We start from the raw sequence: 27,762 nt of genomic DNA, 5'->3' as shown, positions 1-27,762 counted from the left end.
TGAGGTCAAAGCACTACGGGAAAATCATTCACCATCATTTTGACAATTCCCCTTCAAAATCACATTTGACAGCACATCACTTGTGTCCCCCTTTCAGCTTTCTTCTGGTTTATTTTAACGTTATTTTTTCTTGTTAATATTTTTCTACCCCAGGTCACATAAAAAACATCCCGGAATGCAAGATTTGGTCCCGTTTTTATGGAAAGTGCCACGTATACGTTCTCCTTCAGCCCCCCCTGTTATTTTTCAATTGATGTAACTTTCTAATTCATCCCTGAGTAAATAGCAATCGTAATGCGAAGGGAATAAAGAGCAGGTATGAGGCGTGTGCCAGGGATAGGAAAGCGACCCTCCATGCAGCAAATTATCTTCCCAGCACGGACGCATCTGTGCTCAGCTGAGACGAGGGGAAAACAAGGCCCACCTCGCTCCTAAAAAAGCCAATCAATAGAAAGTTCATTTCGGAAAACGTGCTCTGGTAATCTGTTTGGCTGCACACGCACCTGTCTCTAATGATCTTTCCAGCACATCAGGATGACCTAATATTCATTCAAATGAATCTCATAGCAACATGGGCGAGACTTCATTACTCACACAAACACAGGCGCACACACATTTGTAACAGTGAAGATCAGCAAAAGCAGATTTGAAGATCATTGTCCGTTCTTTGAGCTTTCTTAGAAAATTCTTTAAAACGGCATATAAAATACTTTCTAAGGGCAGCTGTCACAGGGCAGGGCTGTGGATAGGAAGGCACCTCAATACCTGTAGGATCAGACAATCATTCCCAAATTTCACTCCAATAGTGACTTAATTTATGGGCATGGGCCTTATGTCTTAAACTTTGCATGGATTTCTTCCTGTAAAGTGTGCATACTCAATCAAGAGCTTCTGTGATCAGTGCCTCATTAAGGCTACAAGGTGGTTTTGTATCCCTCCTGGCTAGACATTTGACCTTATGACATTGGACATCACCTGCTTCCTCCATCCACTCATTGTGGATTAAAGGGATATTTCACCCAAAAAATGAAAATCTGTGTTTGCCGAACACGAAAGATCATTTTCAAGTACGCTGGTAACCTAACATTCCTTTCTATTGCATGGACACAAAACCAATGCAAGTGAATGAGCACCGGCTAACAACATTCTTAAAAATATCTTCTATTGTGTTCTGCAGAAGTCAGTACGGGTTTGAGTAAATGACAGAATTGTCATTTTTGGGTGAACTGCCACTTTAAAGAAGTTTTTCTTTATAACAAATTGGAGAAATTAGACATTTGGGGGCTTTACCAAGAACGTTATTAAAATCTGCGACTACTTCCTAAAATATATGGAAAACCATTTTCGGATGATTTGGTGGTAAGAGTGGTCTTCAATGAACCGAAGAGAGCACACGTCAATCCTCTTCTTTAAGTTACAGTGGCTCCCTATACCTTTTGACATTCCATGCATAGTTCAGCATGCAACAAACCAATGGATGTTAAACTAGGCATTTATCCCCTGGCAAATATGAAATGCTGGCTTTAAATACTCAATACAACGAGTACTTTATTTTAATTCACAGAAATGAATATAATTTATTTTTCATTGTATTTTGTAGACCATATTTGATCATTATATTAAATTGTAGTTACTTTAATAATTTAAAAGTAATAAAAAACAACATGGATGTCATATCTGTATACTACCACTGGATGGCGTCAAATGCTTTTGACAGTTAAACCAGAAAAACACACAAAATCAAGCGCCTTATCTACAAGCTTTATTATTTTATTGGCTTATTTATTTCACAATGCATTCCACAGACAGCCCTCAGCATATTTTCATCAAAACTGAATTATTATTATCATTTACAATGACCTGCATGAAAAACAGCGCCTGAAGTTGGTGAGTTTTAAGAGCGTTTGCCGTTTCAGGTGCTCGGTCGATGATGGAAACGGCGAATTCTGCAAACGTGTCGACATGACAGGAAGGTGATGAGGCGATAGGCCAACTGAGCACACATCATTCTTTTTTTATCTATACTAAACTGCTAAAACTGTCAAAGAATTTACAGGTGCAATACGACGTGACGTCCCTTTGAAGTGCGAAATAAAAATGCTTTTCAACTCCGCTGCAAAACTCTAGAAGCCTCTTCACCTCGAACACGATTTCATTTAGTCAATTTCAACAGTAACACCACAACACCGCTGTGTTCTATCACGCCAAGTACAAACAAAAAAAGAAAAACAAAGCTAAAAACAAAGACTTGTTGTGAAGGAACTTCGGAACCCAAAGAATTCACTCCCTTTATCGTACAGAAATGTTTCAACACGTCCTTCAAACGGGTGAGCGAATCACTGACCGAACAAGTAAACGAAAAAAAAACTCAAATTCCAGCCTTCACCGACATCAGTTCCTCAGACAACATTCTGTAGTGATATTACGTAGCTGTTTAAACATAGCTCTACTTTGAAAGACAGTGACGATTCTGCTTGTAAGAGCAACTGATAAGAGGCTTAAAAGGTTTCGGGTTCTCTGTTATGCTAAGATTTCAAACACTGGGGTAAAGAAACAAAGTTTACATTGCATCGTCTAAGGCCTTGTTCTCAAAACAAACACGATTCTGTCCGTCATCTCTCGTTTCACCATTAATCCGATCTCACACATGGAAAACACACACAGTCCAACTTTCTTCACTCGGCCTTTGGTTTCGATCCGGGAATCTTGGCCTGGACCCTGTGGATTACAGATAAACCGAATAGAAAATATTTTAGAGAACAGTCCATTTTCAAGTTTATGCTAATTCTGTATGTTGCTACATTATCAAAATTTGTCTTTAAATAGTTTGAAGTTTATTTCACAAACCAAGAAACAACATAAAATGCCCTCTATATATCTTCTGCAAATAGAAAGAAACTAATTATAAAACACAAATGAACATGCCCTTAAGAAGCATGAAAATCTTTTAAAAAATTGCTCTTTTAGGAAAATGGAACAACGTATTAATGCATGCATATGCATCTACCTTCAAAATGACACAGTCACATGAATGGCTTCAAACATTGGCTAAAAGCCACGAAAAACACCATTTCCTTTTCATCCCAAAACAAAATAACACTTTCCCATTAAAAAAAAAAACTCCGCTCTACATTTGTTGTAAACAGCCTTTTTCTGTGTGCATAAGTCATAAGTATTGCATTCACCTTATTCACCATGAAACATTGATATTATGGACAATTTATTGAGAAAGGCACCAGTCGCGCATTTCAGAATGCAATTTGACTTACTTCGCCACAATATCTTTGATTTGCTTGTTCACCAGTCCGTAGTAATGGTCGATTTGTGCCTGTATTAGGAGTGATAAAGAAAGATTATGGCATTCAGGTAAACATTATAGATTTATTATGGTGTTTATTGTTAACGAGGTGCCCTATAAATACTTTATCAAGCGTGACAGCTGCAGGTGCCAGACGTTGTTGTTGCCTGTGCATAACAAATAGAAACGCACTGTAGACGTACCTGATGTTTTTCATAGATGATCGGCCAGCTGAACACACTTATGAGTCCTACAGAAAAAATAAATAACTGTAATATTTATATTCTTGCATTTAGATCAGGGGTTTTCAAACTAGGTTCTGGGGATCCCCAGGGGGTCTTCAGAATATTCTTAGGGGTCCCCATAAAATTTCGGAGAAAAAAAAAAGATGGCAAAAGTTGTCAAATTTCACCAAGGATCATTAGTGTTTCAATTTCAAAAGGAATATGTCATCTTTGTTAGATAAATATCATGTTTGATGCTATAGATTAAATGTTTCTTTATACCCAAAAAAGGGTCCCTTACAAAGGCTACATCAAATTCGGGGGTCCTTGACATAAAAAGTTTGTAAACACCTGATTTAGATATTTGAAGAATTGTGCAAAAAAGTGCATCAGTTTGATCCAAAGACTTTGTTTTATATAAATACAACATACCCAAAATAATGATGGTCAGACCATTGAAACAGGCACCCACATAGGTCAGGATCCACATGAGAACTGCAAACTGTAAAGAAAAACCAAGTCACGTAAACATACAATTTGACACATAAATGCACAACACTGTTCATGGTGTTGGTTCCTCTTGCTGACACATGAAAAATGTATTTGTTAAAAATGTTTGTTATATAATTTCTGACAATATGTAAAAGAAAAAAACCTCTTTCTTATAACTTAAAATTGTGCATAGTCAAAGTTTGAAGAAGCTAAGTTGAAGTATGAAAATAATTAAATTATTGCTAAACATTTACCAATAATATGCACATCTATGAAATGTAATTTTTTTATATATTTTTCAGTCTTATGAGAAATTCAAAGAGGGGGTATATATATACCCCCTCTTTGAATTTCTCATGGACATCTGCCAACGCATTATAAACATTTATTTCAGTAATCCAGACTGCGACCAAATCACATTTTCCGATAAGTCATCAAGACAGCGTGAGCATTTTTACGAGTACTCGTGCATATACAAGCTGAAAATTTCTCCCAGCTGCCTTGTCGTGTGGAAAGACGAGAAGACCATGAGCCCGCCAGTGTAGGCTGTGTCGGTTTAGTCAACTACACTGGTCACGCGGCACTAATGTTTCTCACTGCCATCACTGAAGCGCACAGTGCAGGTCATCATTGACAATCTTACACACTGGCACAACATGAGTGCATTAATACAATTCACGGTTTGCCTTCACTTTCTATGTCGGTCTCGTGCGCACATGCGTCGCGCAACTTTCAAATCATACTCAACCACGGGTTAGGCGCGAATGGACGAGCGGGACATGCTCAAAATGTCATACTGTGGTCTCGGCTGTCAACATTTTTCTTGGGAATGTGCTGTACCCGTACGCAGAAGACCCTCCTGGCTACGAAAATTGCATCATCGTCTATCGGCCCAACCCTAATACAATAACAAATTCCATTCCATGTTCACACCTTGCTGCTGGTTTTACCGGTTTACACAGTGCAGAAATTGTAGACTGCGCCTTTAAAAATTTTAAGAGCCACACCAAACTGCAATGAACCCTTTTTAAACAGGTTTCCACAAACATGTATTCCCACAAACCAAGCCTACCGGATTAACTAATGTTCTCATGCCTTGCTCCTAATACAGAGCAATGATCTGAAAGCACCACAGACTTCATTCTGTGTTTACACTTTACAGTTGTCTTCACACATGAACACACCAGAACGGCCCAGAATCTCTGTCTCGTAAAAATTCACAGAATACGATAACTTTGCAGCCAAAAACAACAAGCGGCCCTCTGGGAAAACTAAAATAAATATGACCCCTTTGAGGATCAAGAAACCGTTTCACTGGAATAATTTTCAATGCAAAACACATAATCTGCCCATTTTCATAAATTTACATTGCAAACGTCAAACACATTCCATGTCTACCCAAAATAGAAAGGCAGCCACAACACCGAGTGGACTCACAAATGGCACGACCTGTTCAAAAGCCACCGGGACTGTCGCTCGTAATTGGACACATTACTCAATATAGCCACCTTACGGCACATAGAGTGAATGCTGGGATGGAATCTATCCGTCCAGCTGTGGAAAACCTCCAGAGCTCCGAAAGGGCAGTGGGCTGCGGCTGTAACTTTATCTAAACCCCCATAACCAACCCCCCCCTCGCGGGACAGTAAATCTCCTTACACGGATGGTTCTGTACACCGGGACCCTGTCGCGCCCAGAAAAGCCACAAGGTGATGATTTACCATTAATGTTAGTGGTGCTTTTCCATTACAACATCAACTCCGATTAAAAGAGGGCGACTTGCAAAGCGTTGCATTTTGATAACTATCAAAGGAATAGTTTACAATAAAATAAAAATTATTTAAATAGTTACTTACCTTCATGTCATTCTAAATCTGTATGACTTTCACAACACAAATGATCTTTTAAAGAATGTTGGTAACCAAACAACTTTGGCCTCCATTGACTTCCATTTTATGGAAACTAAAACCACATTCTTTAAAATATCTTGTGTGTTACAGCGAATATATACGTTTTAATTGACAAGAAGGTATTAATGACACATAAATAATTAACATTTTCAATGCAACTTTTGCATTTGAAGTGTACCAGCCTGACAAAACCAAACACAGATCTTTGTGAATGGGCCGCTCATCCAAACAGAAACGTATTCTGCATGGCAACAAACTGGCCGAGTGAAAAGTGCCGTCCAACTATTCATACACGTACATTTATCACTACAGCGAGCTCAGTCACGTGACGAGAATCTAAAACTGTGCATCACATGACTTAAGTCCGGCATTCCGTAACGATATAGACAGCTGACAATGTAACCCCCGTCACCCCGGTAAAACCACCATTTAAACAGTTTATGGATCTGAAGAGAGAGGCCGTCTTTGGCAGCATTTCTATCCTGCAGACTCGGGCCAAATCCCTTTAGCATGATCAACAAAGACTGCCTTGTGGAGTTAGGTCGTAGCTGAACGTGACCGAACCCCCAAACTGGACCGCAAATCCTTCCTACCGAAAATAAATAGGTGGCCCCCAGAGAAATACAATTCTCATAGTACACAATGGAAGAGGACAAAATGAACAGTACAATATATGCATGTGCACAATGTTTGTTTTTACATATTAAACTCCAATATGTAACCCAAAACAGTGCAGCACACATTTAGTCAATTCTGTCATTATTTACTCACCCGCAAGTTATTCCAAAGCTTTATAAATGTCTTCGTTCTACTGGACACGAAAGAAGATATTTGGAAAAATGGCAGTAACCTAACAGATCTTATCCTCCATTTAGTACCATAGTATTTATTTTCTATATTATAGTAGTAAATGGGGGATGAGATCTGCTTGATTACTGCCATTCTTCCAAATATCTTCCTTTGGGTCTAGCAGAACAAAGAAATGTATACAGGTTTGGAATAACTTGAGGGTGATTAAATAATGACAAAATTTTCATTTTTGGTGAACTATCCCTTCAACATGTCAAGTCATATTATCGCGGATATCAAATTGACAAAAGTAAACCTGTAATGTCGGACTAACAGATGCAAATTCGTTATAGTAAAAAATGCCCTTTAGAAACACACTAGACTGTATTCCCACAAACCGCACAAAATCCCACTAAGAAATGATTGGATATGAATATTTCGTGAATTGGGATTACATGATTTTAAGACAGGGCTTAATAAGGGGTTAATGGTTTGAGATAGCATCTTACTAAACCCTAAAATCAAATATGGCAGGTAACACTGGATATCATTGGTTCTTGTGCGTCTCGCGACTAGTTTCATATTAACTCAAGAAACAATCACATTAGGCTGTCAATGTGTGTCCACATTCGAATTTGCGGCGCAAGTGTGAATGCTTTAGTATCAGTTGCAATAAATAAGCAAAACCTATCTATCGCATTTATTCCTTCAATGGAGGCATTTGGATTATTTTAATGATGTATGTTTTTTAAACCATTATAAGTTCAAGTGATGACATTTTAACTAAAGTGAGAATTATACATTTGGGATACCATGCGCCTTAATAAATTATTCCTTTAACATCTACCAGTGTTGGAAAACAAATCTTCACCCTAAGAGCAGCTCCCCTAAGCCCTTAATCAAATGAAACGATGAACTGAAGCAGCACAGTCAGGATTTAATTTCCTCTTCACTCCTATAAACACAAACCTTTAGCGAGTCCACCAGATCCTCCACCAGGAAAAGCCGTCTCAGCTCCTTGATGACAGTGTTGACGCGCATCAGACCCATATCACTGTACTTCTGGATCATCTCCGTAGGGATCGCGATATCCTTATCCAGGTACATCCTGCATGAAAAGAAAGGTTTACTGGGCTGTGTTCTAACAAACTACTGAACTTCCTACGCTTACAACCCAAAAGGCCGTTCCAAAACACAGCAACCATAGGAACAGCCCCAAGATGCTTTAGAACTTTAGCTTCAAATTCTGCTGCACCAAGTGTATTTTATAGCAGTGGCTTAAAATGTTGGCAGGGAGTATAAACTAACAGGGTTCAAGCATAAGCACCTCATGCAAGTCTAGAAGCTAAGCTCTAAAGATCTGCCTAACATGTGGAACACATACTGATCAAAGCAGGATTATCCTAACCCTTGAGCCAACGCAAAGTGAACAAAGCAAGTGTGTGTTCTCACTTGAAGGGGTGTCCATCCTCAGATTTCTGAACGGCTTGTAAAACGCCCTTGTATATTCTGAAGGAGATGGTGACGGACAGCAGGGCCAGGGCCACGTAGGACGCCACGCTGATAACACTGCATGCGCTGAGAGACAAGAGGAGGAGCAAACTGGCACCGAACACCACCCCCGTCCTCTGCACGTCTCGCCAATACAGCAGGTCCTCCACTGTCAGAGCAAAAAGTTGAACGATCAGCGATAAAACATTTACATCAGATAACAGATCAGATACTGATTTGCATTTATTGCACTTTGTAAATGAAAACGATTTAGTGTTTGAGAACGCCGCAGGGCCTAATTTGCAAAATGACTTGCAAAATGCTGGCAAACACAAAATACCCAATATAGCAAATATTGAAATAATTCAACTGAAAACAGAAAATGCTGAATTTACCCTTCCTTTATTCAACAGAATGAAAGCAATACCAAGATACTGATTTTGCATTAAATGAACAGTTTTCATGAGACCACCCTAAAAATGTGTCATTCATTCAGGTTTGGAATGACATCACTATCCTTAACTTTCATGGTTGTTTCTTTTGTCATAGTTCAATGAATCACAGTGAAAACATGACGGATGTAATATTTAAGGCATGTATGTATACCGCACCCACACATACCGTACAGATTATACTTAAAAAATTAAGTAGTTTTTACTTTATTCAGCGAGTACACAGTATATCGTTTTAAACGCAGGGTGACCGCTTCAACAAGTTCTCCACATATCCCCATCTCGTGTCATGTCAGCCCACAAGTGCAGATAAAATGTGCACCATCCAGACCAGGAAATCCCTAAAAAAAATCCTGATCTGGGTGGTGTCGTTTCAGATTACGTGAGGGATAAAATATTTAAATATTCAAACGACATCTGACCATAAGCATTCAAATCCCCTTGAAGGGATGAGGAAAAAATATAAGTGAATGCATTAAAACACAACGTTACTACCCATTGGGCGAACGTGTTTAATGGTGACAGTACAGCAAAATTGGTCTGTTAATACTTGAGGGAGGATAAAAATAGGACAGCAGCCTTGGTTATGGACCCTATGTAGAGATCAAATAATTAAACTTTAATGTATGTCAGCACCTGAACCGAGATCGAGGCGAACCATCATATGATGCTCAAGTTTAACACAGTCAAGACAAAAATAAATGAATTAATAAAAGAACTTGGGTCTGCTTCTCTTGTCCTCTTGCCAACAGACAGTTGCATAAGCTTATCAAACTAACCAGCTCACACATACTAGGGATGCGTCACATTTTTTCAAGATTAATGAGTGAAAGTTAGGTCATAAATATTCCATACCATAGTAGTAGAAGTGTTAACGTTAACTGCAACAGTGCACGAGTCAAGACGAGGTCGCGCGACCTCGTTATCAAGAACCTTGTTGTGATAAGATGACATTTCTCTACATGGCTTAAAATATTGGGCAAAAAGACAGTTTGCTATATACCTGTACGTAAGTTTACGGTGATCCATGAAGGAAGGACGCGATTAAAGAAGGCTTGAATGACTGACTAACCTTGTTTGGAATCCATGTCGCTCATCTCATCTAAGATCAGTTACTCTGAGCCAAGAGCACACGCGAAGCACGAAGGGCCAATGACATATTCTGCTTCCTGTCAAGTCGCGCGATTTCAGAATAAAAGTCTCACCGTAACGAGCTGAACGTAAGGGCCAGTCTACAATCACTACACTACAAATATCTCCCGATGTAACACAATGAAACGACACAACCTGGACACATGACTCACAAGGCATGTCCGTAGATACAGAAAACGCCTCGATTCTAAAACAAAAGTCTCTTTGAAACCCACATCGTTATGATAGGAGCGCATGGTTTGGCTTGGCACATAACGTTACACAACTATAAGAGCACATAGGAACACTTTAATTTTATTTTTTACCAAAAAAATTTAGATAAACGTCTGCACAATATGATCCTACGCAAAATATTCAAACATAATCAAGTCAGTAGTTTTAAAAGTCATCACTTCACATCTCGGATACAAAACATGTTCAAAAGATATCTTTCCAGTAACAATTTCTAGTAAAAATGACAGGGTTTAGACACAAATATTAATACAATTAAAACAAGTACTAATTCACTGAATTATAAGAAACTTGCACTAGGTTGAATTAAAAATCTCTTCGTATCAAAACCTGTATCGCGATCAAATGAGTCACCTTATTACACAAGCTCTAATGTACGGACGTCCGTCCAGGAAATGCATTTGTGAGCCAATGTTAGGGTTCACAAAAGTTTAGGACATGCAATATCGGTTTACGAGATGTCCAATCTTGATTTCAGTGGCACAATCTGTGCTCATACAAACATGGCCCTCAAGATCTTCCTGAATATCAGAAAACACATGCAAGACAAAGAAAGTCCCTTGCAGGTCATTAAAAGACTAAGAAAAAAGTTGCTCAAACTTTTGTTGAAATGAACTGATTAACTATGAGATGGTAAGATACTGCATATTTTTCACCAAAATATGTTGAAAATCTTCGGAGCATGCAGCCAGTACAACATTTTGCGCCACAGGCAGGCAGTCTGCCAAGATCGGTCTCTGGCAAGGAGTAAAATGCTTGCCGTTGCAATATGCTTTGTAATCAAGACACCTCGTACTATTTACCGAGCTAAACTAGAACCTTCTCTCCCCCCAAACACGTATCCAAGCAAGACCAGAAAAAGAAGCAAAGCTCACTAACAGGTTAATATAACACAAACGTTTAAAGGTAACTGGCAAGGCAAGTGACCGAACAGCTTTTCAGTCCATTTTCAGGCAAATTTAGGTTAAAGCAAGAATGTACCCCGTTCTTTCCAATATTTAATCTCCATCCCTGAGGTTGTCGTGTTATCTGAATTGGCGTACATCACTTTTACATTCCAGTCGAGGGTCTGCAGCAGAGGTGGTCGGGGGTGAGGAAGGAGGTACGAGTCTCTGGCTGGGACCGGACAGGACTGAAGGGGAGAGACTCTACAGATCTGCTAGCAGAGATCTGTCTGATCACGTTCTGCAGAGGCCAGCATTGCTGAGGTCAGCTGACCACATTCAAAGGTGTTGAACGCCGTGTACCGATGAGGCAGTAATATGAGGTTTTAGCACAACATAAACTGCAATTCAAGTACGAAGCAGGAGTTCATGAAAGCATTTACGGACTATAATACAAAGAAAGGCAGATTTGGTTAAATAAATGAACAGGCCATGAATTATGACTTCAGCAAATGTACTTTAGGAAGTTAAGAAATATATTTTGTTTGTTTTGCTCCATACAAAAGGGCTTAACAGGTTTATTTAATGAAAGAAAGAAAGAAAGAAAATGACCTTTTTGTCAGATATGGTGACCAATATCCGAAATGTGACCTCTGCATTTAACCCATCCAGTGTGTAGTGGGCAGGTTAAAGTGTTCCAACATAGTCAGAGTTCAGGGTCCAACATTGATCAGGGCTTTGTGTAAACGAGTCACACATTTTTGATATTTTATATTTGTTAGATAGGGGCCAGACTTTTATTTCTGGCAATAACTTACTGCACATTTCTTTAGAGTGGATTGTTTTCTAATCAAAAGCATTAAATATTACTTGTTAAAGCAACGGTCTACATCACTCATTAAATTCTTGATGTGCAAGGGCTGGTTCATAAAGGCACTTTATTCTATGGGTCATTGTGCTCTCCTGAAAACCGCAGTGAGCTTAGTCACTTTACTAAGCCTGACTGCTGCCCTTTGTCCTAGTGTTTTATTTGCAAAGTAAAGATAATCATTAAACGTCTGCAGCTCAGTTGCAAGAAGCATGCTGACTTGACCTTATGAAGGAGAAAAATCAACATGATGTAATTATTGGTCAACAGATAGCAGCATTGTGTCATTGACTCCCTTAACTTTATCACACGATGGGCTGCAACTACACAGACACTCCACGAGGTGGCGGTAAAGACAAAGACACCCGAATGACGTAACACTTTTGACAATTTCTTTAGTTTCAGGTTATAAATGCAATTCTCGAATTCAATAACTTTTAACTTTACCATACCACTACTATTCAGTATTTTTTTCTAAAAGTTTAACTTTCACCCAATTAATTCCTACTCGACTTCAGGTAACGTTATCGCAGCAAACTAAAACTGTACATGCACTTGATGCCAGCAGATCATTATTCATCAAAATGAAACAAACAAAATAAACATTAAAACAGCTCCAATAACCTAAAGAGACAAAGGCACTCGTGGTTAATAGATGTAAAAGTGAATTATTTAAGCGGATCTGACGTCATGTTAATTATTCATGGTTTGTGTTGTTCAGAACTTCTAAAAGCAGTTTATTTTTGAAAAGTTAAAACACTTTGAATGGTTTCGTTGCAAATCACACCATTTTATACTCACGTGAAGATTTCGTTTTGGCTGGTGTGACTGTTGTTTTCTCCTCTTTTTCCTCTGCTTTCGTCGGTTTTGTTGCGCCTCCGATCGGTGCTGGTTTGACAGCTTCAGGCTCTGGAAGATCAAAGGTTGACGATGGTTCTGGTTCTTGCTTAAAGTCCGGTCGTGGCTCCTCTTCGCGTGGCAGTGTCGATCTGTGCCTCTCGATCGCATCTTTCGCACCCCCGGCCAGATCCAAAATATCATCATCTGGTACATGAGCCACAGCCTCTCTGCTGAGAAAATCCGCTGCTTCATCCGTTTGTGAGTTCACGTGCTCTGCTCCATCTTCATCATGAATCCTGTATGAAGGTGTCGTGGAGCTGATTTCCATCTGGTCATCCATGGTTTACAAATAACTTCGCTATATAAAACTAACTCAAAACGTGTAAAAAAGTTAATTTGAGGGTTTGAATCAAGAAAATATCTTTTCAGAGCTCTGCATCAGCGCATCAAGTTCAACAAGGCCTAAAAGGCAGCAGGGAGCGAATGTTTGACTAGGCTCTTCGTTGAGGGAAGTGTATGTAAATTCGGGCAACTTTTTATTGGCCGAGCCGTTCATAAGGGCGGTATAACCACGCCCATAGACGTCTTTGACGTACCATGCCAAGAAAACGGGTTAAAACGTTTGCTAATATTTTATTGGTCGAGAGATAAAGAAAGGGCGGGATTACAACGTTTACGCTCCAAAGTCCCGGGGGGTAAAGTGTAGGGTGGAGTAGTTTATGTAGGTTTTTTGGAGATCGGGGATGATGCAGATTTATGGATCTCAACCTTGTTGACTTCTAGTGTGTGTTTTGTTATGTTTAACAATCTCAAAGGGATCATTCTCCTAAAGTAAAAGTATTTGATCATTTACTGACCCTCCTGTCATTCCACATCCAAACCTGCAAGACTTTCTTCCGAGAAACACAAAAGGAGATATTTTGAAAAATGCGGGTCACCAAAAAACGCTAAACCCCATTTACTGCTGGCTTCAATCATACTAGTTGTCAGAAGGGATAGTTCACCCAAAAAATGAAAATGACGTCATCATTTTCTTTCTTTTGCAGAACACAAAGGAAGATATTTTGAAGAATGTTGTTAAGTGAACCACAGTGGTACCCATTGCTTGCACTGGTTTTGTGTCCAGACAATAGAAGTCAATGTGTACCGCTGTGCTTCGGTTACCGACAACATATTTTGCTGAAGAAAGTCAGATTTGAAACAAGAAGTTGAGTACACTTAATTTTCATTTTTGGGTGTACTTTCTAAAAACAAATGGCAATACAATCTGCATATTATAAAATACACGTTATGTTCAGTTCAGTAAAATGTAAAATACTACAATACATTGTACCAGTGGGAAGGCCTATTTACCTGTCTAAAGGAACATGTTAGTGAATTTTCTACACAGTCAAGTCAATAATTATACTCTGTCATTTCATAAGTTTTTATACATTTACAAGCTATATAAATTGTGCATTCATTTGAATTAATGATACAAAGGATTTTTAATTTAAAACTCAATAGATTTAAATAGAGCACTTCATTAAAAATGTATAATGCATTAAGGTTAAATAACAAACCATTGACTGAGGCAATGAACAATATAGTGACATGCATGTTGAGTGTGAGTCTATATTCATATTTACCTGGTGTATGCCTTAGGTAATGTGTAATGAAGCACATGACTATATCTAATATGTAAATATCTGTTTCTTAACCTTGACAACAGCCTTATAAAATACAATAATAGCGATACTTGTTTTAAGAAAAGTTTATTTGAAAGAATTACTCATATGAAAATGTCTACAATAAATTGTAAGCTATAAATTCATCATCAGCAGATAAAAGCAACTTGTAAACTCTCGTCTATCTTCTTCTGGCAAGCTGGTGAATATCATTGTCCACACGTCTTTGTTGTGAATGAGACAAAGGCAGATGTGAGGGATAGTTTGTCTTTCCCAGATACTGCGGTCTCCATTGTCACACATACGCATTAGGAAAACAAAGTCCCAAAACCGGTTCTGTGCAGTCTTTGTGCTGCTCTGGACTCACGCCAGCGTGCGCAGACTGATAACCTCATCTTTGTTTTTCTGATCGATAATAGATGTGTTTTGGTGTGATAAAAATTAGATGAGGCTATAACCTTTTTAGCATTTAAAAAACTCTTTCTAAACTTAAAAATATTTTTTTTCTCACTCACTTCATTGATCTTGTCATAAGGATGGCGATTATCTTAAAATTCATTATGTTGATGAGTCAATTTTGTGCAATAGTGTTGTAACAGTCCTACTTCTGAGAACACAGACGTCTTCCGTCTTAGTCATGCTTGGTAAAGCGGAGTGTCCTAGACCTTTATCTAACATTTATAATCATCAACATAATCACGGATTATTAATCATTTGTCATAATTTTTAAAGGGATACTTCACCCAAAAATGAAAATTCTGTCATTGTTTACTCACTTTCGAGTTGTTCTGAATCTGTATAAAAAAATTTGTTCCGATGAACACAGAGATAGATATTTGGAAGAATGCTTACAACCAGACAGATTGTCTACCATAGTAGGAAAAAATACAATAGTCATAAGTGTCTCAGAGCTGTTAGCTGTCCTACATTCTTCAAAATGTCTTCTTTTCTCTTCAACAGATCGAAGTAAAGTTTTTCTTCCTATATGGGAGTTGAGATCTGTTTGGTTATAAGCATTCTTCAAAATATCTTTCTCTGTGTTCATCAGAACAATGAATTTTCAATTTTGGTTTAAGTATCCCTTTAAGGTCTCGTTTCATTGTTTATCAATAAGGTGGAAGAGGCTGTGCTAAATTCTTAATACAGTGAGAAAATTCACAATAAAATTTTTTTGCGCATCATTAGATCTAAGATCAGCATGATTGCATAACATAGATCAGTGAAAAATATAATCAATGTTGTCAAACCATCAGTTGTAAGTCTTGTCGGTTGGCTAGGAACTGCTGAGTCAACTGACTAGCCCTAAAAGGACTTTGACTGAATTTATCAGATGGCCTTTCTGGCTTCTGCAGTGATGTCATAGTTTTCTTTCAATGCTATCATTAAATTGTGTAGATAACAGAAAATAGAATTAAACAGACATGTACAATAACAGTCACAAGAGGTTATTCCTTGTGATGTTGTGTTTAATAGGTGTTAGGCAGAACTTTGAGTAGCTTGTTTATTTAAAAGGGTGGCATAAAAAATCAAATTAATACATCAATTAATCTTTATTTAAAAATGGGAGTTAGAATCAACATTATTCGTTGCCAAGTCAAATAGTTAATTAAAAAACGGTGTTAACAAGGATTCCATTCTCATGGATCTTCTCCTTCTTGAGCAGAAATGAGAGGTTCTTTAACAGTGAATGTTTGAGATCTTTAAACTCCCGGTGTCTGTCTGTCACAAACAGGGGAGTGGCTTCACTTGGCAATGAAATGCCATTTTAACACACCATACATTACTTCAGTATAAAATATATACTATAGTATAAGTGAAATTCCTAGATATCATTCTTTTAAAATATTCTACTTTTTAAAGACATACTGTAGTTTTATAGTCACCCATGTGACTTAATTTTTTTCCTATTTACTTATTTTCCGTATCATGACATATATCCGAGTGAAATAGAAAAAAAAGTAGGGCTGGGCTTTATTTTGCCCTTCCCTTTTTGATTGGTTTGTTTGTTCAGTGACTGACACTTGGCCGGAAGGGGACAGAGCCATTGAGAGAGAGAGAGTTCTGCCAACGGAAGTTCAAAACGTCACGTGGAAGTTATGTTTTCTCTTTAAATTGTTTATTTCTTTCATTTGTTTATTCATTAAATTGCTTCATTGGACAGTCAGTATAGTCCTACCCCTTTTTTTGTTGCTTACGTCATGAGGTGAAGGGTTGGGGGGTATTCCAGAAAGCAGGGTTAACTTGCCGTCAGCTAACGTTAACCCTTGAACTCTGGGTTGATTAACCCAAACATGCTTACTCTGGGTATGTCGGTTGTAGAACACGTTTGAAGAGTGAGTTTAATCCACCTCACGAAAGATACCCAGAGTTAACACGCGCTCATAGAAACATCTTGAAGACGTTGTCAATTGATCACAGAATTCACAAGTCACCATGCAAATGGACGCAAAGCTTAAAGTTTTTGACTGTGTATATAGAGTTTTTTTCCACAGAAGACTTAAATCTGCATCAGTGTATAATCGCTATAAATTAATTATTTTATTCAATATTTTAAATATATGCACTATTTTCATACTATAGTATTTAAAATATATACTCATCATGGCTATCTTTATTACATAAAGTGTAGATTTGTCGAGATGTTTATAACTAATATTTTAACGTGTCTACCATGGTATTTTACCAATATTGTATTGTGTAAATGTATTTGATCACATTGCTAATTTTGAAGGCAGTATTAAACCTCTTTTTTGTTCCTTCTCTGTATGTTCCTTAAAAATGTATCTTTAATTGGTTTTCTGAAAACTGACTTTGCATTGTATCAGCTTTTTTTGCAACAGTTGGTGCTGTAGTCATATTTATGGAGACTCTTTTAATTCTAGAAACTACTACATTGGGTATTATTTGGGAAAAAATTGTGTAATGCATTTTAGTACAGTAGACTATGAATGATTATGATTTGAGGCAAGGGATGAAGGTCTGCTGACAGAGGTAACGGTTTAAAATGTTAGGCCCAGTCACTTGTCCAATATGTCATGTAGCAAACATATACCCCTTTAAAATACACATAGATTTTGTTTTTTTGTTTTGACTTTGTTTGCTTAAAGTCCATGGCTTTCCAATTGTTAAAAGAGGTGGAAATGGCCTATTCTGGGAGGCTAATTGTAATTTGGAGAAAGGCCATTCAATACTAAACTGAAAGAGGAGCCTGAGGATCAGAAAGACATTTTTATGGAATACAGTCAGTATGAAAATTCATAAATCCAGGTTATTTTCGGAGAGTAAGTTGCTTTGGTTAGTTGCATTCCCTGAAAGTTATCTCCGTTTTTGGAACCGAAGATTGGTGTTAATCTAAGAAACCCTTAAATTTACCTTGGTATGTCACATAACCAGCTTTCTGGAATACCCCCTTGTTGTAGAGAGGGGAAAGGGATCTTAATGTTTTTGACTGCCATACAGTTTAAAACACTTCAAATTTTCCTCTTTCATTTCATGGTGAGTTTAAGTATACTAAAGAGTTTACCTATTACTATCACAATGCCATGTTTATGACTAGGTTAATTAATTCATAAAGGAATGGGATTTCTAATTTGTTTTTTGATTACAATTATAACATTAAAAACATTTTTTTACAGATGTTGCCAAGACATCACTGAATGTTCATCCTTTATTTCAATGTGTCGGCAATGTAAATACACAAACCATTCACCCTAAAATAAACTTGAATGATAAAAATGTGATTATTTACTTTCATGTTTTTTTTAAATATAAAGGTTTAATGCAATAGGCCTACAGGATGTCACCTGAAATAGTGTTCCCATCTAAATTAAGATTTTTCAGTTCTCTTTTTCTGTTTTAAAGTAAAAAACAGGATGGGCCTACTTTGTTAGAATGACATGAGCAGGAGAAATGAACGATTCCTTTTAAGGACTTACATTCTCAAATGAGAGTGAAGTTTTGTTATGTGATGATCTGGCTAAGAAACCTCATCAAACCATCTGACCCCATAAATGTGCATCAATTCTGCTTGATTGTTTGATTTGAATATTCCATCCACCCCAACTAAAAAGTATGAACACCATCTGGTACATTTTACCATTATCTTACATTTTCAGTTTGCTGAGGGTAATAACTCAACCAGACATCTGATCGCAGGAATGTTGTCATACTGCCAGACCTCTGCTCACTTTGATCTGATCTCTCTCTCTCTTTAAAGTGACTCCAGTTTAACACACTGACTCCACCCTTGCATAGCAACTGTGGTCTGTGTGTCTACTAAATACTTCTCGTGAACATTTATCACAGGCCGAGACAGCACTGTTTTTGGAACGCAACGTGCCCTGACACATAACCTTTAGGCTTCTGCTTCCCTTTTTAAGGAGAGAGTCTACGTCATCACGTAACATGAACAGTAGTAATGTGTCTTTATAGTTCATGAAAAGTAATGCATGTTAATGGAATTATCAACATGTGCATTTCTTAAACATTGTTATGAGTGTGGATGAATGTGGCTGATGTCTGTAGAGGAACATAGTTTCAATGTGTTTCCTCTTTCATAATCTATTTCTCCAGATCCACATTTGCCCATTGCTTTAATGGTATCCGGAGATGAAATAAGTGCAATGTTATGCTAAGTATTCAGTGTGTTGCTCTGTTACCCAGAGTCACAAGACCAAGATTACACAATATTCACACAAGAACTGACAGAACCGGGTAAAATGTCCAAAGACCAAGAGGACTGGAATTATGTAATACAACAAAGAGGAAGAAAAACTTTCACATGCTTGTCAGACCTGAAATAAAATGACTTCGTTTGCATGTGAAGGATTTTTGGGGAAACTTAATTTCTTCTCATCTCAAAATGTGTACCAGACAATTGTTATAGCGCCCCCTGCTGGTGTACATAACATCCCTCATAGGGATTCTAATGTGAACAAAATTTTATTTATGTTGATAAATAAAACAAAATAGGTAATAAAATAATTTGAATATTTTACAACCATTCAAGACATTTTTAAGGACAATACAAATTATAATAAATAAACATTATCTTCCTTACGGACGAATGTGTGTTTAGTCAGGACAGCACATAACAAAATACTTTATCTACACCGAAAAATTATCAAAAGCATTTAAGATATCAAATGAGAAATTTAATTAACCTTGTTTGAAAATCCGAGATAAAATTGCGCATTTTATTTCAGGCAGTACGTAGGGCAACTTTTGGGCGCTGAAGAGCACGTTGCGCCTACAGTAGGACCCTTTTCGGTTTCCGCCATCTAAGCGCTGGTGGTGAGTTACTGATACGAACAAATAATAACGAAATAAATCGATTGTTTGCACAAATACTCGTCTTAAATTCTCCCAGAAACGCTCACATTTCTTTTATACACAGGTGGATTGGACATCAAGATGCAGATCTTCGTGAAAACCCTTACGGGTAAAACCATCACCCTTGAGGTGAGACTGAAAGGATCGCGGCATGGCTCGATCTTACACAGAGATTGAGTTTATGTTAATATTTACTTATGTTGGAACAGATATTTTACAATATAAGTGTTTATAAATGCACTAAATTGAGTAGTTTGCGTTATTATGTGAACTAATGTGCTTAAATAAATCGCTGAATTATTCTGATGGCATGTCATGTGGTTAGCCAACAATTATGTAGCTTGAGAGATGGGAACAATTTAACCTTTCTTTAATAATATATATACAAATCGCCTTTTTTATTGACATTTAATGCATGTGTCAATACAAAGGTTGATTTTCATAGTAATTATGTAGTATTGCATCGTGGTAGCAATTTGTATTGACAAATTGCTACAATCTTTATTTTTGAAGTTGCATATACGTTTTCTCCTTTATGAACCTCAAAAGTAAGAACAATAATGTACATTTATATTAAGATCACAGGATGCGTTAATATCAATTAAATACTTAAACCAGATGAATTAAGAAGTCTTAAGCTAGATACTTTGAAAGTTAATCACATATAATAGATTCATATGTTTTACTTTACCCTAGACATTACAGACATAGATCTATGATTACTGTGAAATTTTAAACCAACACCATAAACGAGAGATGCAGCCTGTAAAATGTCCAAACTATTTCCTTTATTGTTCCCTAAATCATAATTATATAATAATAGGCCTTAGTAAAATAGTATGTCGATATGGATTAGAAGACATTGTGTTCATCTAAACTACATTCCATCTGATATTGTAGGTTGAGCCCTCTGATACTATTGAAAATGTCAAGGCCAAGATCCAGGACAAAGAAGGTGAGTTGCTAGGCTTTTGATAAGGATATTATAGGTCTGTCAAGAAAAAAAATTAACCGTTTAATGTTCTCATTGCAGGCATCCCTCCTGACCAACAGAGGTTGATCTTTGCTGGAAAACAGCTGGAAGATGGACGCACCCTGTCTGATTACAACATTCAGAAGGTCAGTCAAAAGAAACGATGATATCTGTCTTCTTAATGGACCATGTTTTACAAGCCCTTCAAATAACGGACGTTTATCATGTTTGTCCAATGTAGAGCGTCTTTTTTGGTCTCATCCCTTTCCGATCTCATCCCTTTCCATTTGTTCACCCAGGAATCCACTTTACATCTCGTGCTGAGACTGCGCGGTGGTGCTAAGAAGAGGAAGAAGAAGTCCTACACCACTCCCAAGAAGAACAAGCACAAGAGAAAGAAGGTCAAGCTCGCTGTGCTCAAATACTACAAGGTAAGTCACTCATAAATGATTTGTCTGTTACTGTTGGACTCTCGGCTGTCATTTGACATTTACATGGATTTGTCATTCTTAACTTAAGGTGGATGAGAACGGTAAGATCCACCGTCTGCGGCGCGAGTGTCCAGCAGATGAGTGTGGTGCCGGCGTGTTCATGGCCAGCCATTTCGATCGCCATTACTGCGGGAAGTGCTGCCTAACTTACTGCTTCAACAAACCAGAGGACAAGTGAAGTACATCCCTGACAGAATGTTCTGTTTAACTCAGCAGTTTGCTTCTGGAGTTTGTACTTTGTAAATAAACGTGCTCGGTCACATTCAAAAGTGTCTGTTTTTTTGTTTGTTTCTTGACTGCTTGGGAGTCTTGCAGTAAAAGTTATCAGATATATCTAATGGCTGGAATACACAGGACTTTTAAAACCTGAACATAATTTTTTTAACTAGACATACACTTGCAGACTTCTGAAAGTTTCAGATAGAAACACACTTACTGCTCAAATCTGCAGACCTGCACAGACTTTCTGTTACAAGTCAAGACCGAAAATCTGGGCAAAAGTCTTGTTTATTTTAGCCTCAACAAAGACTTGTCAAATTGTTCAATTATAAAAAAAAAGTCAAGCAACTGGAAACTAAATTACAACATTCATAACAGTAGAATAGAGAGACATAAGTTCAAATCCAAATAAGTTCATTCATCCAGAGAGTAGGGTGCAGAACTGAGAAAGTTTTTCTGCAATGTGTATTCTTTTCTCAAATCTAAATCTTGTATTCCTGTGCAGTTGTGTTTGAGCTCATTTGTGAAATGTTATGTTTGGAGATTTAGGCCCAGTTTCACAGACAAGGTTTAGCTAAACCAGGACTATGCTTCAGGAAAATAAACATTCTTTAAGTCGCTTTTAAATGCCTTTGATTAAAACATTACTGGTTTGCATCTTGAAACAAAACAATGAAATGTTTTATATATTTGGTTAATTTATTTTCAGTTAAGACTGCTCAAACATTTTAGTTTCAGCCTAATCTAGTAAATAAAGCTGGATTTTTTTATAAACCCCCAATAAATTAAATCCGGTTAATTCCAAGATCACCTTTTGTAATTCCACAATGAGCAATTTTCTCATTTATTTTAATTATACATATACATTTCTATAGACAGTCAGGTTGTGATGTCAAGTCAAAATAAAGACATTAATGTTAATTTATAAGTTGGTAGCAGCGATTGTGGGTTAAAGTACACTAGTGCTTCAAGTCCCTTAAAATCCTGGATCCCAAAATATATTTTGTTTTGTCTCAGATTCACTGTAACAAACAATTTCATCGCCGGGTCTGAATTCAAAGTCCTCATCATCAATACTGAGACCACATTCCATGCCTGTCTTCACTATCGGTACATCATCCTTCAGGTGTTTCATTGTGGTGACACAACCTGAGGAAACGGGAAAGTGGGTTAGAACTGGTACATGAAAAGCCAGTAAAATATTCAGAAATCCATACAAAAAAGTTAAAAGTATTACATCAAACACTGAGAAAAAAGGTTAATTAGTATTCTACAATGTCCTACGGCTGGCTTACCTTCCCAGAGAACATCTCTTCCTCGAACAAGCCTGAACTTCATCTTTTTGTCCAGCTGTCCCTTCTGAACTCTACAACCAGCCACTGGAACTTTCTTCTTTCCCACAGTCACATCGAACATGACCAGAACAGAAGCCTCACCTAAAGAACGACAAAACGCAATATTCAAGACTTTAATCTTTCAGTCAACCGTGACTCCTGATGGGTGCAGTTCAGCCACAGATGTACGTATTTACAGATGAGGCTTGGTCATTCTGAACAAACATTACCTACACAAATTCAATATGTGTGTGGCACTTTTGATTCCAAATATAAATGTATACAATTTTATCTGGATTAACTGATATTGTTGCAATATACTCACCGATGATATTTTCCTCCGTGACTGGGGTAAGCTTGCCGCTCAGCTCTTCTTTCAGTTCATCGATGAGTTTGTAGATGACTCGGTGTAATCGCAGGGGAATGCCCTTCTTAGCAGCCATCTGCTGAACCGCTTTATTTGCAGCTACGTTGAACCCGTATATAGTACCTGGAGATAAATTAATACTGGATCTCAGCCAAGACTACATTGTCAAGGTAAAGAAAATGCAGGTTTTAATAAAATCCAGGTTGGACGAGACAAATGTGTCCTTGTATGTGTGAAAATGTATTAAAAGTTATCTTAGTCAAAGTATCGCAAACACATAAATGTGACCTAGAAACAACGCCACAATCGTGCTGCCATCTATCTTTCCTACCTGAGAACGTCTCTGCCAGGTTTATGTCACTCTCTGAGATGTCGCCCACACCGAAATGCACCACGTCTAGCTGACATTGGTCATCGGCATCGTAACTTTCCAGAATGTTCAAAATGGCCTCCACTGAGCCGTCGACATCCCCTGCAAAATCGCACAAGCACAGGATATCAAAGTCTTTATCCATAATGACTTGAAGATGAATAAATACAGATGAACGATCCGGCGTTTCACCTTTGATGATGACGGGCAGCATGAGTTCCTCTGTCTCAGTCTTCTCGCTGACCCTGTGGGCAAGTTTGTGTTTGTTGGCCCGGTACATGGCAGCTCTTCTCTGTTTCCAGGTGAGATGGGCCGTGCTCTCTCTGTCCTTCTTATAGACGTCTTGGTGCTGCTTCTGCTTGGCTTCGATGGCCTGCTGGTCTTCTTTCAGCTTGCCCTGTTCCTCCACGTAGGTGCGCCATTCCACCACCTCACGAGCCCTTTGCTGGAAACACGAAAAGAGATTTTCTATATCAGATTCTCCAGGTCGATAGAGGATGGAGATGGTTATGTAAAGTTCGATTCAACTGGATTTGGTTTAAGAAAGATCATGTGCCTTTATATTTGGAGTTCAGGAAACTTGTTAAGTAGATACCTCCGATTCAACCTCCAGGATCTCCTCACCAGCAGAGGGAAGATCTTTCCATCCCACGATCTCAACAGGGATGCTGGGTCCGGCCTCAGTCAAGGACTGATTATATTCATCAAACATAAAGCGTACTTTAGCCCAACACGTCCCGGCAACTAGCGTACAGCCCTTCCTGAGAGTGCCACGCTGGATGATCGCCGTGGTAACGGGCCTGTCAAGGAGCAATTGGTGATGGGAAAGAGTAACAATACACTTAGTTCACGATTCGGTAAAGTACACAATACAACAGAATCATGGTATGTTAAACAAATTGTGAAAAATTTACGTGAAAGTAAAATATTTATAAACCTTATTTAAGTAGGAAAAGTAAAACTTGCTGAGAGCAAAAAAAATTGTCAACACATTATATATACAAATGTATGATTTTCATTTTGTACAGAGCCACAGATCCTCAGTAATCCTTGAAACCGCTAAGTAAAATCTAATTTCGACTAAGCCACAACGCAAGTCTCGTATTATAAGGATAGTCACCCTTTGCCTTTGTCGGTTCGGCTCTCAATGACCGTCCCCTCCACCAGACCTGTGGGGTCTCCCTTCAGCTCCAGGACCTCCGCTAGAGTCACTGTGGCTTCAGCCAGCTCCAATAAATGATCTCCCTGCAGAGAAAATCATTGAAATTGTAAAGTCCTATTTACTGTTAAAATTCATCTCTGAGTCGGAGCCGATGGTCGAGTGGCTTGTGCTCCGACGTGTGGTGCTGGTGCATCCCGAGTTTGAGTCCCGGCTCGTGGACTTTTGCCCGACCCCACCCCCTCTCTCTCATCCACTTCGCTTCCTGTCTTCACAAAAGTAACTGTCTGTCCAATAAAGGACAGAAACATCAAAAAAATATTTAAAAAAAAAATCTTTGATTGTCAAAACAACATATTTATGACAGTAAAAATGATTTATTCATGCCCAAACTGAACTACCTGATTCGCTCAGAAGAAAATATTTGTTTTGTCTTATTAGAAATACCACTTCTGAGTATATGACCTTATACCCATTACATTTTTGTATTTGCATTGTCCAAACACATTTGGGTCGCTGTACCTTTAACGCAGATACATGGATGGCCTGGATTTCCCCACCGAACTCCTCACAGACCACATCATGCGCCAACAGCTCCTCCTTCGCATGATGGGGGTCGGCCTTAGGTTTATCACATTTATTTACAGCCACGATGATGGGCACTGCAGGTAAAATCCCATTCACAGAGAATCAACACCATGGACACACAACTGTGAATCCAGCTGGATTACATCAGTCCGTTATGAATAAACATATAACCTGATGACATCATATTTTACTGTCATTTCATTATCATTTTTTAAACGAGTGATACCTTTGGCTTTTTTGGCATGCTGAATGGATTCGATCGTCTGATTCATCACTCCGTCGTCAGCGGCAACGACTAGGATGACTATATCCGTAACCATGGCTCCGCGTGCCCGCATGGCAGAAAACGCAGCGTGACCGGGAGTGTCGAGAAAGGTGATCTTCTCGCCTGAGGGAAGCTGAACTGAAGAAAGATGCAGACTTATGAATTGCCACAAAAGTAGTTTTGAATGTGGGTTCATTTGTAGATTTGTTGGGAGTTCCGTTACCCCGAAAAGCCCCGATGTGTTGCGTGATGCCCCCTGCCTCCTGAGCAGCGATCTGGCTCTTCCTCAGACTGTCCAACAGGGTGGTCTTACCGTGGTCAACGTGACCCATGATGGTTACCACCGGAGGTCGGTCAACCAAGTGAGCAGGATCAGGGGGGTGTCTGAAAACAGCAATTCAAATAAAGTTTATAGGCCAGAGGAATGGACGAAACTCAGAATGCATTATAGTATAAAATAAGACCACAAGCAAAAATGCCTACATTTTGTATTCTTTTAAAAACTAATTCCAAGTTGTCTAGAGAATGTCACATTTTCTTACATTTGAAATTGTGCAGATATTTCTGATTTTACCTTCACATTATTCTAAAATACTTAAATGTTTCGTTCCAATTTTGAAAAAAAATATAATTATAGTCCTCCTTACCGTCTCTGGACGTCTTTGTTTTCTCTGACTTTGGTTTCCACTAGTTTGGCCCACTTGTATTTCATTCCAGATCTCTTCACTGCCTCTTTTATCCATTTCTCCTCTAGCATTGTTTCAGGCTCCAGCTCATCTAAATCTACTTCAGTGTTGAGCAGAGCCTCGTATACATGATCTAAAGAGGGTGATTTCACAAATCAAGGACATGGCAAAAGATGTAAGAAAATAAAAAATAGGCAGCCACTAGTTTGGTATAATAATGTATGAGTTAATGTTTTTGCAAAGTAATGCATGCAATAAAATGTTTAATCTTAAACCTAGGGCATCCCTGGTTTATCTGGAAGAGACCACTCACCGATGTCTTTATTCATGGCTTTAGCGAGTTCATAGACTGTCATCCTCTGTTTGATCTCCACCTCCTGTTTCTGTTGTTTTTCTAGTTTCACTGGCTTTAAAATCTTCTTACCTTTGAAACTGCCTTTATTCTACAGCAGGAAAAACACAGACATTCAACTCAATACAGGAAGACAAGGTAATAAGGGCTGTAATATGATCAGGAATCTGTTGTGAAGTACATCTCACCTGTTTGGCGGCCAGGTGCCGGACTTGAGGACAGGTGTAGGGTGGTCCAGGGGACCAGATGGGCAATGAGGTAAGTTTTGGGCCTCCATGATGCCAACATGATGACGCGGTCCTGCTGATCAAGGCTGCAATCCGCTTCATTGCAATTTAACTGATAAAACACTTGAGTTTATTCGTTCACATGAAGACATGCAGGTGCATTACAGTACATACATTACATTGGATTTAAGAACAACAGACACTACAGTATTTACTAAATCTCTTACAAAAACGAAACATTTTAGATTGTAAAAAGAATCTTAGCAGTGTAGATGACAACTGAAATTGCTTATATTGCTTATAAACGTCTGTCAGCATAATTAAATGGTTTTGAGAACAACCAAATTAATAGCAAATGCTGAAAAACGAGACTTTTTCATCTACAGTTAAACAAATCTATAAACAATACATTGCATTGCAGTAACTCAGGCACATTAACGTTACAACTGATGCATGTAATATTTCCTACTTACTAAAAACAATGATAAAATCCGTTCAAAAAGACATTCACTTTGTTTGTTTCAACGCGGCATCGTGAAAGGCAAAATAACGAAGAGGAAGAAATCAATAGAAGGGAATAAAATCCTAAATCAGATGTCATTTCTGCTGTTAGGGCGCCGCCATGACAGCGTGTCCCATAATGCATTACGTATAAACCCGCAGGCTGCAGTTTAGAACACAAACACAAGGGGGCGACATGCATTCAAATTAAACCATACCGATGTGAAGCCGGAACTCTAAATAACAAATCTTCGAATTTAAATCTTCAAGGTGTGGTTTTGATTCAACGGCTTTTTAAAATCAAATTATTGTGTCCTTAGCGTAAAATTAATTTGTGAATTATTTTATAAACAGATTTTCGAAGCGGTATGACAGCATTGTCACGTGGTACCTGTTACGTTTCACAGCGATGTTTAGGATAAAGCAATCGTACTCTTTTCTCATAACACTGATTAATTAAAAAATATTTTATAGGTTGCTGGGTGTACAGCAGTCCTTTATAATGAAAATGTCTAAACATGAACACTCTTAAATTCGAGTATAAACTTATTTTAAAACACCATGAGATGTGAGTTAATCCATAGCAGATGTTTATTATTAG

The 27,762-nt window shown here is 38.1% G+C and overlaps 3 protein-coding genes across 5 annotated transcripts; 1 reads left to right on the top strand and 2 right to left on the bottom strand.

Annotated features, from left to right (window-relative positions):
- Positions 1-1,747: 1,747 nt before the first annotated feature.
- Positions 1,748-13,146, bottom strand: rtn4a (reticulon 4a). 3 transcript variants are annotated; one of them, XM_056750391.1, is made up of 7 exons: positions 12,593-13,146; positions 8,166-8,373; positions 7,683-7,821; positions 3,955-4,024; positions 3,502-3,548; positions 3,270-3,328; positions 1,748-2,718 (listed from the first exon to the last, which is right to left on the bottom strand). In XM_056750391.1, the coding sequence occupies exons 1-7, from the start codon at positions 12,969-12,971 to the stop codon at positions 2,676-2,678; spliced, it is 945 nt and encodes a 314-aa protein (XP_056606369.1). In that variant the 5' UTR covers positions 12,972-13,146; the 3' UTR covers positions 1,748-2,675. The 3 variants fall into 3 exon arrangements, with proteins under 3 accessions (XP_056606369.1, XP_056606370.1, XP_056606373.1); XM_056750392.1 differs by lacking the exon at positions 12,593-13,146 and adding an exon at positions 11,021-11,179; XM_056750395.1 differs by lacking the exon at positions 12,593-13,146 and adding an exon at positions 9,729-9,879.
- Positions 13,147-19,522: 6,376 nt separating this feature from the next.
- Positions 19,523-21,365, top strand: rps27a (ribosomal protein S27a). Its single transcript, XM_056751125.1, has 6 exons — positions 19,523-19,590; positions 19,694-19,758; positions 20,530-20,584; positions 20,663-20,748; positions 20,902-21,033; positions 21,122-21,365. The coding sequence occupies exons 2-6, from the start codon at positions 19,711-19,713 to the stop codon at positions 21,269-21,271; spliced, it is 471 nt and encodes a 156-aa protein (XP_056607103.1). The 5' UTR covers positions 19,523-19,590; positions 19,694-19,710; the 3' UTR covers positions 21,272-21,365.
- Positions 21,366-22,119: 754 nt separating this feature from the next.
- On the bottom strand, positions 22,120-27,291 carry mtif2 (mitochondrial translational initiation factor 2). The gene is made up of 14 exons (XM_056751124.1): positions 27,134-27,291; positions 26,622-26,772; positions 26,395-26,524; positions 26,043-26,214; positions 25,619-25,779; positions 25,357-25,533; positions 25,065-25,204; positions 24,504-24,628; positions 23,979-24,183; positions 23,576-23,828; positions 23,345-23,485; positions 22,972-23,136; positions 22,608-22,748; positions 22,120-22,461 (listed from the first exon to the last, which is right to left on the bottom strand). Exons 2-14 carry the CDS (start codon positions 26,760-26,762, stop codon positions 22,289-22,291), a joined length of 2,124 nt encoding a protein of 707 aa, XP_056607102.1. The 5' UTR covers positions 26,763-26,772; positions 27,134-27,291; the 3' UTR covers positions 22,120-22,288.
- Between the last annotated feature and the right edge of the window lie 471 nt (positions 27,292-27,762).

The sequence above is a fragment of the Triplophysa dalaica genome, chromosome 6 (assembly GCF_015846415.1).
Source record: "Triplophysa dalaica isolate WHDGS20190420 chromosome 6, ASM1584641v1, whole genome shotgun sequence".
In the NCBI taxonomy this organism is placed as follows: domain Eukaryota; kingdom Metazoa; phylum Chordata; class Actinopteri; order Cypriniformes; family Nemacheilidae; genus Triplophysa; species Triplophysa dalaica.
This window is presented reverse-complemented; position numbering and strand designations above follow the sequence as displayed.